The following is a 14,254-nucleotide window of genomic DNA, read 5'->3' as shown; positions in this document are numbered from 1 at the left end:
CAGTGTTGATTTAAAAACTGTCAGTGATGGATAATCCACCATAACCCTTGATAAATTGTTCCAATGGTTAATTACCCTCACTGTCAAAAATGTATGCCTCATTTCCAGTCTGAATTTGCCTAGCTTCAGCTTTCAGCCATCGGATTGTGTTCATTTCTAAATATTTGTTCCTCATGTAGATATTTTTCGACTATGATCAAGTCACCTCTTAATGTTCCCTATTTCTCCCTGTAAGTTAACACACTGCCCAGCACAATGGGGTTCTGATCCTGACTGTACTGTATTAGTGACAAAAGATATCAATTATTAATTATAATAAAAAGCTTAATGAAACAGTTTTAGAATAAAATGAAAATCAGGAAATGCAAGAGTTAAAGATAACAGCTACATTCATAAGGTTGCTTTGCATGTGAAGATTTTCTATTAAGGGGGCTAAATGAGTGGCCTGGTTACCCAGCAGTTCCTTTTGAAGTCAATGACCTCCCTGAGAATTGCTAGCACTCAGTATTTTTGAAGTTGTACAACAGCTACCCTATATACCTGGGATCTTATCGCTCCTTGGGAAAGGAACTGTGTCCTCGTGTGTTTGTATGGCACCTAGCACATTGGTGCCCCACATTACAAAGAGCCACTCCCCCAAACAGCAAATGGAGTGAAAGTGGATCTTGGTTTATCCTTAGACCTAAGGACTGGATTAGGGAGAGGACTGCACCCTGACAATATTTGCATTTCCCTGTTCTCGAGTGAGCTGCACCTGATAAATGCCCTGGGCACAGTATGCGGTAGAAAAGCCAATTATTAGAACTTTGTGCTGCTGCTGATCCTCTGATAGAGAAGCAAAGATTCTTTCTGCAGGCTGGCCTGATGGATATATGAGAGTAAAAACTGAAGTTTAGAGATACAAACCAACCCCATGGCTTTAAAAATGCAGTTATTGGGGCTAAGGTCCTCAAGCTGAACATGAATTCATGGATAAATATGCTGAGTGCTCTCAAGTCAAGGAAGAGGGTAAAACCCTCTGGGATAAAAAATAAATGGGAATCGAATCCCAATATATTGAGACCTCTATTCTATTGAACCAAAATGTAAAAGGTGTTTTCATCCTTTTGCTGTTCCTGTGAGATGGACAAGGAAGTTGATGGTTTGGTGGCATGGAGTGGTACCGTACTGGAGGAATTATCAATTCCACGTCACCTCAAAGACAAACAGTGGTCTCCAAATACGGAAGTGGGAGTTGAGAAAAACATAGCCACAATAATTGGTTCAGGGATCAAGTGCACCTTTAAACATTCTGTTTGCCAAAGGAAGAGGGCCATGAAGTCATAGATGATGATCTGTGCTTCTGCCTACAGGATCCGGCTGTCTGCCCACTGAAATAAGAAGGCTGAGACAACTTCTGGACTTTGACTGGTGCTTTTCTTTTGAAGGGCTGTCAATAAAGGGCCTGGGATCTCAACATTAACTTGGAATTCTCTAATTTCTCCTGTGTCTCATCTGTGCAGACACCAAAGAAATCTAGGCCACTTCAAATGGGTTATCTTGCACCTTTTATGGACAAACCAGAACACTTCAGACAGACAGCTCATCTGTTGGTCTGTAGTCACTACTGTTCCCAAGTGGCTGTGTGCCTGAGGCATCACAAGCAGATTTTAATGAATGCCTCTGCTTCTTATAAATCAGGCATCAAGTCTTCCATGAACTTCCTTAAGCTCCTCAGGAAGATGGTTCAATAAAAGGGGATCTTGTCAGAATATTACAGTACAACCTTGATATTATGGACAGCAGTCTTACAAACAACCAGTTATACAGATTTTCTCCATCAAGGGTTGGGGAAAATCACATAACAAAAGTGAAGAAAAAATTGACCTTTATTTCTCATCCAATATCTTCAATGCACTGGAAATAAATTTTCAGCAGTCTGAAAAAGAATAAAGTGATGCAGGGCACCATACTGCAACTTCTGCATTCAACCTCATGTAATTTTGAAATGTTCAATTTCATGAACTTTTTATTTTATGAACTCATCTATCTCCAACTGGTTAGTAAAATAGGGATTCACTAGTTCATACAGAGCCAGCAGAGGTGACAGAGGAATCTGACATCTGGTGCAGAAGATCCATCTTTCCAGGGTGTTTTTTCACTCTGATCCATCTATTACTTGGGGTCATTTTATGCAATTTTCCAACCTCCATTTTTCATTTGTTTCAGAAAAGAAAAGCAAGCCCTTCAGGAGAGACTTAGTGTAATCAATCTGCCTTCCAGCAAGCTGTCACGATGGAGACTAGTGCTACTTGTAAATCCTTGTTCAATGTCCACAAAGCCTTCATTGATGACTGCAGCCAATCTGACTAGTAAGTTCAGTTCCAAGATGCCAACTAACCTACAAGTCTTTTCTTGACATCTGGAAGTATCAAACCAAGTGCATTCACAACTCTGGTGAGCAAGTCTGGGAAGGATTTAGCCTTTCCAGGGTGACACCAATGATGTGTGTTACCACACCCTCTGGGGAAGAAGAGTTGTTTGGATTGTAGCCTATAGCCTCTTCCACAGGAACATGCTCTTAATTACCTGAGAATTTGGAATCAAATTTTAAGGGGCAGATATGCTTTGGTAAGCTTAGAAGCTGATCTTACTTGGGTTAGCACAATATGGTGGGGAAAGACTAAGAACTTGCCTCTTATATTGTAGACCCCAGGGCTGTGATGCCCAGGAAGGTTAGCTAGCTATAGAGGACAGGTGCTGAAAGGACAAAGTGGATATCAATGGTTCCCATTAAGAATGCAAAGAAGGTGGAGCTTTAAACCCTGACAAAAAGGGTTATACCAAAGTAATCTGTGTTGAAGGGGAACAAAGGAAGGCATAGTTTTAGGAGTAGTGAACTGAGGGCCCTCCTGAGCCTACAACTTCGTAGCATTTAGATGGGAATTCTTTGCTCCAAAGGGATCCTCAGCATGGGGTGGGGGAGGGGGGGAGAGGGATCATATTGGTCTTGGGTTTGGCTGACCAGGAGATGGATCCGGACATGGAGAGAGCAAAATAGAGTCCTCCAGTTGTAGAGTGCTCCTTGTCTGGAAAGGATATGGACTGTTTACGCAGCGGGAGACCAAAAACACAACTAAGTTTAATAAAATGGTAATAATGGCTGTCTTTAACTACTTGCATATCAATTGGTTAAATATCAGCCCATGTAACCAACTCTTCACTGCATAAAAACGTATTTATGTAAAATACTAACTTTAACTATCACTGTATAAAAAACTATTTGCTCTTAAAATCACTCCATTGCTAGTACAGAAAAGAAATTTCTGACCAGTTAGAAGCAGATGAATCAGAAGATGTGCTGCCTCACTGTTGCGAAGGTACATGGACCCATCCTCCTGACACACTCATAAACTGTTCCAAAGTAAGATGAAATCCACCGCCACCCACACAATCACAGATTCCAAGGTAAGAAGGGATCACTGTGATCATCTAGTCTGACCTCCTATATGACACAAGCCATAGAATTTCCCCAAAATAATTCCTAGAGAAGATCTTATACAAAAATATCCAATCTTGATTTAAAAATTGCCAATGATGGAGAATCCACTGTGACCCTTGGTAAACTGTTCCAGTAATTACTTTCATCATTAAAAATTTACACCTTATTTCCCATCTGAATTTGTCTAGCTTCAAGTTCCAGCTACTGGATTATTCTATACCTTTGTCTGCTAGATTGAAAAGCACATTACTAAATATTTGTTCCCCATGTAAATACTCATAGATTTGTAGAGACTTATAGTCATTTTCCACAGATTTCTGGGCTGTGGTGCTATCTACAAGCATATCCTAAGAGCAGAATCTTCTCAAAGCTGGATTTTCACTACTACTGTAATTTCTCCCATATTTCTTGTCCTTTACTAAAAATGTTCATCCCTTATATATGTACAAAATACTCAAAATCTTTCTGATCTTTAGAAATGTCATATTTGAATGTACAATGTAATGCTAAATACAAGATAACTAGTTATCTATTTTACATCCATTTTACAAACTGCCCAGTTACTGTCAAATTGCAAAAGGCCTCTCAGACCTACATTCTCATCTTCAATTTCAGCCTGACTTCAACCCTCTTTAACTAGTGAGTTACTCCTGGGAGAATTCTGTGCCAAAAAATTAAAAATTCTGCAACAAAAAAAGTCTGTGCACAATATTTTCAAATTCTGCTTATTTTATGTGTCAAAACAACACAATATAATCACACCAGTTTCAATTATTTTTGGTCATTTATTTCAAAATACCCATCAATAAGTATGTCTGTAATAATACAGACAAGAAAAAACACTCAAGACGTGTTTTTTGACAGATTCCTTACTAGGCATATTAATACAGAACTCTAAGTAATAATTCATTTAAAGTAAAATACAGAAGTGTATTTCCCACACCCCTCCGAAGTAATGCAAGGGCTTGGGGGAGACAGGGGTAACGGAGGAGTTGAGGGAGAGGGAAGTAAATTGCTGGGAAGGAGCCTGGGTGTGAACTTGGAGAGTGTTGGTATGGATCGGAAAGTGTGGAACAGGTTTTTTTTGGGGGGGAGGAAAGGTGTGTGTGTGTGTGTGTGTGGGGATTGTTAGGGAGCTTCCTCCATGCAGACCCTGGCTGACCCCTAGCCTTTCCCATTCAGTCAAGCACCCCCCTCTACCGTCCCCATGTGGCCCTGCATCTCCCTCCCTCCATAGCTCTGCACCTCCACTCCCATTCAGCCCCTGCCCCAGTCTGTCTTCTCCCACTAGCCCTTATGAACCCCCATCTGAGCCCCCAGCAGCACCACAGTCTGTCTGTCTCATGACCTGGTTTAACAGTCGCTGTGAAGAAGGCAGGCTCTCTCTCTTCCCTAGCTGGCCAGGAGCTGCTGCTGCTGCTCTGTTCTAGTGCCATAGCGCCCTCAGGTGGGCAAAAGGCAGGACTGAAGCAATTTTCTGGCAGAAGTTTTTCTACACGAAAAATTTAAAATATGCACGGCTCAATAATTATGCATGCACATAGTGGTGCAGAACTCCCCCAGGAGTGGTGAGTGGAACCAAAGTACATAGCAACGAGATTACACGTGTGCGTTATTAGAGATTAACACACTGAGATCTGATAGCCTGTGCTCTTACATAAAAGTTTGATTAGCAGCACCCTATCATCTTGTCATGAACTACACACCAATTACTAATTTGCAACATTTCAGGCAAAGAAATGGTTTAAACATCACAATAACTGATTCATAAGCATACTCTCCACTCTATCAAAGTCTTTAATGAAAATACTGAACAGCGTGGACCCGAGAGAGAGATATCCCTCAGTTTGTCAGCAAGCCATTGATGCTCTACTCTATGGAAATAGGTACATAACTGGTTCAAAGGCTATTTTATAATATTTCCATCTAAATTTCATTTCCCTAGTTTGTTTATGAAACTGTCTTTTGGGACAGGATCAAATGCTTATTAAAGACTGTATATATCCTATTTACTGCTTCCTCCCTATCCACTAGGTCAGTTAACTTATCAAAGAAGAAAATAAGTTTGGTTTGACACGATTTGTTCTTGATAAATCCATGTTGGCTACTAGTCATCTCCTTATTATCCTTTAGGTTAGAATAAACTGATTGTTTAATAAATTGTTCCAGTATCTTTATGGGTATCAAAGTTAAGCTGATGTGTCTATAATCGCTCAGCTTTCATTTTTATAGCTACTACGTTTGCCCTTCTCCAGCCCTCTGGTACCTCAACCTTCCTCCATTAGCTCCCAAAGACAATTGCTAAAAGTTCAGAGATTGCATTGGCTAGTTTCTTAAGTACTTTAAGGTGAATTGCATCTGGCTCTGTTGATTTACATACATTTAACTTACCTAAATATTCTTTAAACTTGTTCTTTCCCTATTTTGATCTGAGATCCTTCCCACATTGTGAATATTAACTGTGTTAAGCATCTGGTCACAATCAACGTTTTCAATGAATACTGAAGCCTCAAAAAAAACAAAAAAAACCCAACCCTTCACTATTAAGTAAATGGATCTATGCTTTCCTTTTTCTAATATATTGATAGAACCTTTTCTTATTGCCATTCCCCTCCCCCCTTTACTCATTCAGTGCTTTAGCCTTTTGGATTTTGTTTCTAATATGCTTTTCTTTTCTTTTGTATTCAATGTATTCTTTTGTACAGCAATGGCATAGCTCAGTTTCAGAATTCACAAATTGTAAACTATGGAATCAAGGCAATGCAAAATTAACATGACAGGATTTAAATAAAACATCTATGCACCATGACAAATAAAAGCTTACTCAATAAATAAAAGTGACCCAGAAATTCAAATAGATACAGATCTCGTGCTCCTTTTAAGAGATTTGCAGGGCACGTCAATAGAAATGGTCATGGGTGTGGTACAAGAACCTAAACAAATTAACTATATGGGTAGTCTGTAGGAATTGGCCTGTTCCAACACATATATTCATATTACATAATCTTAAAGGATTCCTCTGATTATGGTACTGCAAACACCCCTGAATGTTCTATTAGCATAAATAAGACTACCAAAAAAAAAAAGAAAATAAATGCACATCTGTTACCAAGAAATGAAACCTCATACTTCCTGCTAAACTATATGGGATTCTCTTCAATCTAAAGTATTATACAGTTAATTTACTCTTATGATACTAAAGGTTCGATTGGTAAATTGCAAAGCAAAATTAACACAGAGCTTCTCTAAATATAACTAGTACATACCGCTAAAAAAGCCTGGCATGTTTCTCAAAGCTTAGCCCTATAAGACAGCACCGATAGATTGCCAGGGTTATCCCCAGCCCTGCCTACCCCTTCCGGCCCACACACCCTAGCCTGTTCAAACTCCGTTTTTCCTGATAGGATTTTAATTGGGGTAGCGATATGGAGAGAACAGAGATGGTTCAGAGTGCTAGAACAGGGAGAAAAGCGGGGCACATAGAACCATTCGCTCACCTGACTGGATCTTAGGTGACTCTCTCGCCCTGGACCCAGGATGGGGTGGTAGTGGTAAAAAGAAGAACCTGACTCTTCCCAAGCCATCACAGGGCGGGGCGGGGCGGGGCGGGCTCCCCCAGAACAAGCAGGTCCCAGCCCCACAATCCCCCCTGGCTGGTCCAGGGAGGGGCCCGGCCTAACCGTACCCGACCGCGGCTGGAAGCAGAGCCGATGTGGCGATGAGACAGGGACCCCCCACGGCCCGCGCGGGTTGGCCCCGATCACGGGGGTCCCTCTGCCGGTCTCACCTTGTCCGAGTCCAGGTCGGGGTCGGCTTGGCAGAGGCGGAAGAGGAAGGACTTGGGGTCCCTGCAGAGCGTCTGCCGGGTGGTGAGGAAGCAGGTGCCCCCCACGTTCAGCCGGACCCATTTACCTGGGACCGCACCAGGGGAGGGCCCAGAGCTACAGCGGCGGCAGGGCCCGCCTGTCCCCACTAGGCCGAGGAGGCCCATGGAGGGAACCGGGAACTCGCAGTGATTCTCCGCCGCCATCCTCGCTGCAGCGCCGGAAGGGTCCAACCCGGATAACGGTCCCCCGGCCCCTCCCGCGCGCACGCTCCTACCGGAAGTATCCGTTCGTAATACCGATTCCCACTCCCTTCCGCCGGAAGTGGTCGGGCCGATACCAGTCCTCTGGCAGGTAGTTCCCAGCCCGTAACGCGGTCGCTGGAAGTGCACGTCCTGGAGACTCACCGCTGCCACGCCCGCCTCCCGGCGGGCATCGACCCCGGCCGGCCCCTCGAGACGGGAAGTGTCCGCTCGGAGTTCCCCCCTCCCTCACACTAACGTGACATCCGCCGGAAGTACCCGCAGAGTGCGCTTGTCCTCCGCCCGGCCCGGCTCCTCCTACCCCCCGTCCCTAGCGGGCCGGAGCCGCCCGCGGCAGCGGCTCATGGACAGTCGCGCGGCGCAGAAAAAGAGGCGGCAGGCCAGGGCCTAGGACCCTACATGCTTTTATTAAAAGACTATCGAACATAAGTGAAAATTCATCATCCAGTCACTAGCTACATCTACAGCACAGAGAGCTGTCGGGCGGAGAACAAACAGTCATTAAATTATGAGATATGATTAAATCATCGACCAATAGAAAATTTATAATAAAGCCAGAGAAAGGTGTAAAATAGTTTACAATAATTATTCACATTCAAGGCTGTACATCAATACATACAACACCATGGCCCCGAACATGAATTCAATCCAAATAATTCATATATTAGAATTTAAATAACACAGACTGAACTAGAGGCCAATGCGAGCCAGCAAATAACTTTATAAGAATAAAAATACAAAAATGTTTATCCTAATGTCACTGCATTATTTGCTTCTGTTTTTGTTTGCGTCTTAGTTTTTGCTTTTTCTGTACATCACAGTTACAGCTACAAACCAGGTAGAGAATATTACACACATTATAACTGACTGCCACCAATTTGAAAGACAGCTAACATCTATCAAAATTGATTATAGTTCCTAGTTTGTTTGTTTTTTTGTTAGACAGATACAGCAGTTGAGAGTTCTGCCGCAATTTAGGAGACTGCCATATCCAATCAAACTCGGTACATAAAGCTTTTCAAACTATCCCCATTCACTGTCACTCAGACAGACTGGACGTGCATGCTTCAGACTGTTTAAGAAATGGTTTTTCATTTCTAAATTGTTCACTGTTTATAGCTGTGTTTCTTCCAAGACAGTGCAAACAATTTATAGGGAAATGCAGTTTACCAGTTTGATTATAAATTTCCCATTTTAGCTGAAAATACACTGCTCTGGATCAAAGAGAAATACTTACCTGCAAGCTGACTGAAGGAAGTATCTACAGACAGACATTTTCTGGGCCATGAGGCAGTGCAGATGTGATTCATAGTTTAATTAGTAAAATATTGGCCTAAAGACAAAATGGTTGAAGTATTCACCAAATGCTTCAAGTAGTATAAATACCACACCCATGTGAACACATATCAGTTCTTTTTAAAATACCAGCCCGAGGAAGAGAGTTATGTGTAGCATCCCCAAAGCCCAGCTTTAGCAAATCATGTACATCCTTTCCCCAGCTAAGAATGAATTAATAACGAATGTCTTAGTCTGAGTAGTTTCCTGTAGGAATAACAAAGAATCTCATCATAGATGTAAACAATTATAGCTATGTGGTCCAGCTGGAATACTCAGCTTCCAGTCAGGATTTGGGGTGAAAGAACTTCATTATTTAAGCTACTGCCTTCTTTATGGACACAAAATGTTTTTGAGCCAACAGGACCTATATTTCCAAAATATCTATACAGCTCTTCACAAAAAGACTCCTTGGTCCAGCATGAATAGTAAAAATTTGGAAGTGGATGAGTATAATATTGCTCATCCAGCCAGAGTTCTTCATAGCATCTGCGTCATGTAATATCCCCCCACTTCACCCATACATACAAACACAGCCGCACGCACACACTTCCAGTGTTTGTCTTCTAGGTTGCAGGAGACATACATACATCTATTGTCTATATTATTTTAAAATTGGGGATTTTTATCACTGATAATTAAACTTGGATTTCCAAAGTCAACAAAAATGAATAGGAGAAATTATTTCTCTTCAGTTTGTGAGGGCTAAGTCCACAAGATCTTTTGAAAGTGCTCAATATGGAAGGTGTCTGTGTCCAACATACCATCCCTCAAATATTACATCACAAAAGCTGAAGCATGTATATAATACTTTTACTCACCCCTGAGGAAGTTTACTGGAGCTGTATCTAGCAGAACTGCTACACAGTTCAACAGCATTATGGGACAATAGCAATGCTGCATAGTTCTCAAGATGCCTTAAAGACTCCAACTTTGTTAGTACAGCACCTCTTAAAACTGTTGTGGTACACTGCTCATGATAGATACAAAAGATCCTCTAAAGCGGAAAAACAATGCTTATGTGAGTTATAACTTAACTGTCCTTAAAATAAACCCTGCTCAGAAGAGGGCTTAGGACACTGCTTTATCACCAGCTGCCTCAAACTCTCAGCCTAGCCAAGGAATCTTGAACATGCCCTGATACTTTTAAAGCTGTACAGCAGACAAGACTGGGTCAATGTCCCAAGGGAAAAGGAAGGTGGGTTAAGTATCCTTTCTAGCACCAAACCCACTGCCTTTTCTTCAACAAGATTCCATTCAATGGAAAGCAGGCCCACCACCAGAGTTGAGTACCCTTCTGGGAGTCTGATCTCAAACTAAATGTCTCCTAATCTGAATCTCAGCCGCCCAAACTCTCAATCTTTCTGGAAATCTTGGTAATTATAGCTGGGAAAGGAAAGTGAATGAATCAGTAGGCTCTACACTCCTTGCCCCAAATATCTTCAAGAACAATGAGGCTGTTAGTGGCCAGCTACTCTGTCCCCTCTGGAGATCATATGATTACAGTAATTAGACTTCTAAATGGCCTGCTCTCAGCCCTAGAGCAGGCCATTTAGCACTTCTCTATGCACTCTTCTCCATGCATTCTCATGAACGGCTGAGTGTGCTCCTGCACAAGGCATTCAACTGCTTTGTCCACGAGGACATCCCTACACTGAGATATACCTATCCAATGCAGGAACCACTCCACCATAGTACATAGCACTTCCTGATATGTCCGTAAGCAGGCTGCAAACACATGGACTTTACCCATTCCACATGAGCGCTTTTGCCTTATCCTCCCATAGTCTGAATCTTCCACTACCATACCCCTATATCCACAGGAAAGTGACTGAGGGAAGCCTCTCCCAGAATAGTTTTGGGAGAGGCTCCCCTCCTCCAAAGTGCAACAGCAAGGAGCAGCCTTTTCTAGCCTATTCTCCTCTTCACTGGAGGGGAAACAGAGATGAAGTAGTTTCACTTGACTTGCTCTCCTCCAATAAAGCAGAGATTAAGGACGGCAAGCCTTTGACTCAGCTTTTGCCTCCTTCCACTGCAAAAGGAGTCCATTCCTCAGTGAAGGTTTGTGAATTACATTTTAGACTGAGTCCAAATAATCTGAGAAAAAAAGTAGAATGAAAAAAACTTTCGGAAGCTGATTTTGTTATTTGTGAGGTTTCACCTACTATAAAAGGTAGTGCTAAGTATTGTAACTTGTTCTAGATAGAGAATATAGCTAAAACTACTCAACTTTTTTCATGGGCTATAACCCTACCTACTGAGCATGGTTTAATAATGAGGAACATGAATATGCAGAGGAGACGGAGCTTAATGCAGGAGTCCACCTGGAGAAGTTTCTAACTGCAATATTGTCATTTTTAAAAGAGCAAAGTACCCCACAATGCAAACACCCAACTTTCCAGGCTCTCACGTTTACTATCTACACAGCAATGACTGCAATCATTCTTGCTTTCTTTCTCAAGAGACCTTCTTTGGGTGAAAGTGTGTGTGTGCAGGATCAGATGTTATAGGGACAGTTTTTAAAAAAGCAGCGGGGAGAAAGAGGAGAAGATATTTCTGAATGACAAGAGAGGGGTTGCTAAACTATTTGTTGTTACAGAAAATGTGTTTAGAGAAAGAATAGGATCATGTAATCAGCTGAAATAAATAGGTTTATGGATGCTACTCTAGCCTCTGTTCAAATCAGTAGAGTCATTGCTAGACTCCATAACAAGCCACCACTTTGCAAAGCTGCGTTTTGCTTGGAGATGCAAGCAAAGTAACAGCAGTAAATATGTTTGAGCTGCTGTACAGCTCCACCACGACCAAGCTCTTCTACAGAAGGCAAGAATAGTACCTGCCTATAGCACAGTGCTACAGACTTGTAATCCAGAACCTGCTGCACTGCTTCAGATAGAATTGACATACAGGTGACGTGGATAGCTTTGGTACTAACAGGTATCCATTGCCACAAACTCAAAAAAAGCAATACCATGTTATCTTGGCTGTGATGTTGGCTATGGAGTTAATATAGTTGTAGGAGTCCTGTGTTACTCCAAGAACTTAGTGGCAAATGGTTTGCCTTTGGAGTAGGGGTGAAGTCACTTTCAGATTAGCATCTGATTTTAACAGGAGGAATATCCTCTACTTTTCCCTTTATGCCAGGAGCCTGTGAGGCACTGTACTCCCTCATCCTCCCCCGAAAAATATGACCATGCATGTTAGTGAATTTGTTGTAGAGTATTGGTGTGGATTCTTTACTACAGGATCTAACTGCACACTGGTACTTCTTCAAAAAGAATTAGGAGAAAAGTAGCAACTTAATCAGACTCTCCTTTAAGGATCTGAAAATACTGACATATTGAACTGTTACACAACAGGCGTCTTTAGGTGCATATGGGAAATCTAGCATTGCTTGGTTACTTCTAGGACATTCAGACTAACCACAAAAATGGAATCCACCAGTGGGCTTGACACAACAGCAGGGTGATCTTCCTTTGAGGGGGGACTGAGGGTGGGGGAAGAGAAGTATTTTGTACAAAAACAATTCAAGTGGCAAAGGAGCAAAAATGAGAGACATTTCTGAAAAATGGATGAGTGAATAGATGTGGTATTTATACTGCTTTAGACATGAGGGAGGAATGTCTTTGTCCAGGCATGGGCATGCTCTTTCCAGGGGATCTGGTTACCCAGAAGCACAGATATATGGAAAACACTATTAGAGAAGTTACTTTTAACATGTACAAAGCAAAGTCTTTGCTGTGTCACAGGAAATGTTTGACCACAACAATTTAATTTGAAAAGGATGAAGCAGACCGATATGAAACAAACATTTATAGATATGACTAAAGTACCATACATTTTCTCCTTTGAGTCAACATTTTCATTTGAACTTCCAACTATTCAGATTAGTGTATAAGCTTATTGTATTTAAATCATTTAAAATATTTTCAGAATTGCTAAAAGGTCTGCAAGTTGTTTGGCCAATGACCAGGACAAGAATATTTGTACATCTCATTATACAAAGAGAGAAATCAAGTCATCAATTGTACATCAAAGTTTTCACTCTTCCTTCTCTACCCAAGTAAATAGGTTGGCCCCACTAAAATGCACAATACATGCATACCCTGGAAAGAAAGCTACTTGCCCTCATCTCCTGAAAAGCTGAAGAGTCTAATTACTACCTCAATAGTAACATTTTATACTAACTGGTTAATTTAGTTAGTATTAATTAAAAGCATGCTGGTAAGTTTATTGTCCCTTGATTAAACTTGTAAATGCATCAAATTAAAATTCCATGTTTAAAACTTTATGAACTTCAAAAGCCAAAATTTCAATTTTAGAAATTTCAGTGCCATGTTCAGCATTTTACTTTCTTACAACCTGTATCATCGGCGTCTGACTGCCAGACACATACATCTGATTTACTCACATAATTATAATAAGTACCACGGAAGTCCTGCAACCAGAACTATATTAGGAGTTATGCAAGGGTGCAACTGACCTGACTGCAAATGCCAGATACCAGTTAGAAAAGGAAAAGGGGGCAGGGGAAGGAAAGTAGAGTGGAGGTGGTGGTTACACCTCAGCAGAAGCATTTAAAAGCTCCCTGATGAAATACAGTTTAATGATAATCTGAAAGTCACAGAAATAATCCCAGTCCCATAAAGTGCAGGACCGGTACATGATCTGGGGTGTGTGCGTGTTGATCAGTTTTAACTGATCTTAAATGAAGCTCGTAATGCAAAGTCTATCCATTAGTTTGCAGCAGAAACAGAGCTGAAGTGCACAAAAGCAAGATCCTCACTTCAACGATATGCATGTGAAAGCCTTAACAGAAGCACAAAGAGCAAGCAAAGCGACCCTGAATTCCATTTGTGTTTGTTGTTTTTAAAAAAAACAAAATATTTCAGATATATGCTTCCCCTTGAGATGGATAATAGATGGGTTGGGAAGATTCCTCTGATCGGCTGCACATGGAGTTCTAGCAGCAAGTAGGGAGACTGGGACATTTTGGATGAGCTTTACTATTTAGCAGCATTCTGATGGTATCTGTGCCGCCAAACTTCATGTATCTTTTTGCACCACTTATGAGCATTCCCACTTGGGTCCATCAGGTAATATGTCCTGTTAGGCTACAAGTAAATAATAGTTTAATGACTATTTAAAAAACAGATAAAACAAGAAACAGAAAAAAACCCAAATATTCTACTGGTAGCAAGAAAACTAATTCAGAATTTTAAGTGATTAAAAATCTGTTCAGGAATATATCAATTGTAGTAATACAGCAATGTACATTATTTCTGGATAACTGTACAGTTGGTAAATGACATTTTTCCATTTAAGATATGTAGACTGATTAACTGATACAG

The 14,254-nt window shown here is 41.3% G+C and overlaps 1 protein-coding gene across 7 annotated transcripts in view; it reads right to left on the bottom strand.

Moving 5' to 3' along the window:
- Window positions 1–14,254, bottom strand: part of PDPK1 (3-phosphoinositide dependent protein kinase 1) — a 133,967-nt gene that overhangs the window by 36,695 nt on the left and 83,018 nt on the right. The window contains exon 1 of one of the 7 annotated variants that reach the window (XM_044979214.1): window positions 7,269–7,559. The exons of 5 other annotated variants lie outside the window; for them this stretch is intronic. In XM_044979214.1, coding sequence (XP_044835149.1) covers window positions 7,269–7,511 — 243 coding nt within the window. In that variant the 5' untranslated portion in view covers window positions 7,512–7,559. Of the gene's footprint in view, window positions 1–7,268; window positions 7,560–7,954; window positions 14,018–14,254 lie in introns of those variants that run through there. One more of the 7 variants, XM_044979213.1, reaches the window with a different exon arrangement.

The sequence above is a fragment of the Mauremys mutica genome, chromosome 11 (assembly GCF_020497125.1).
Source record: "Mauremys mutica isolate MM-2020 ecotype Southern chromosome 11, ASM2049712v1, whole genome shotgun sequence".
NCBI classification, from domain to species: Eukaryota; Metazoa; Chordata; order Testudines; family Geoemydidae; genus Mauremys; species Mauremys mutica.
The sequence above is the reverse complement of the archived record's forward strand: the minus strand, read 5'-3'. Positions and strand labels throughout refer to the sequence as shown.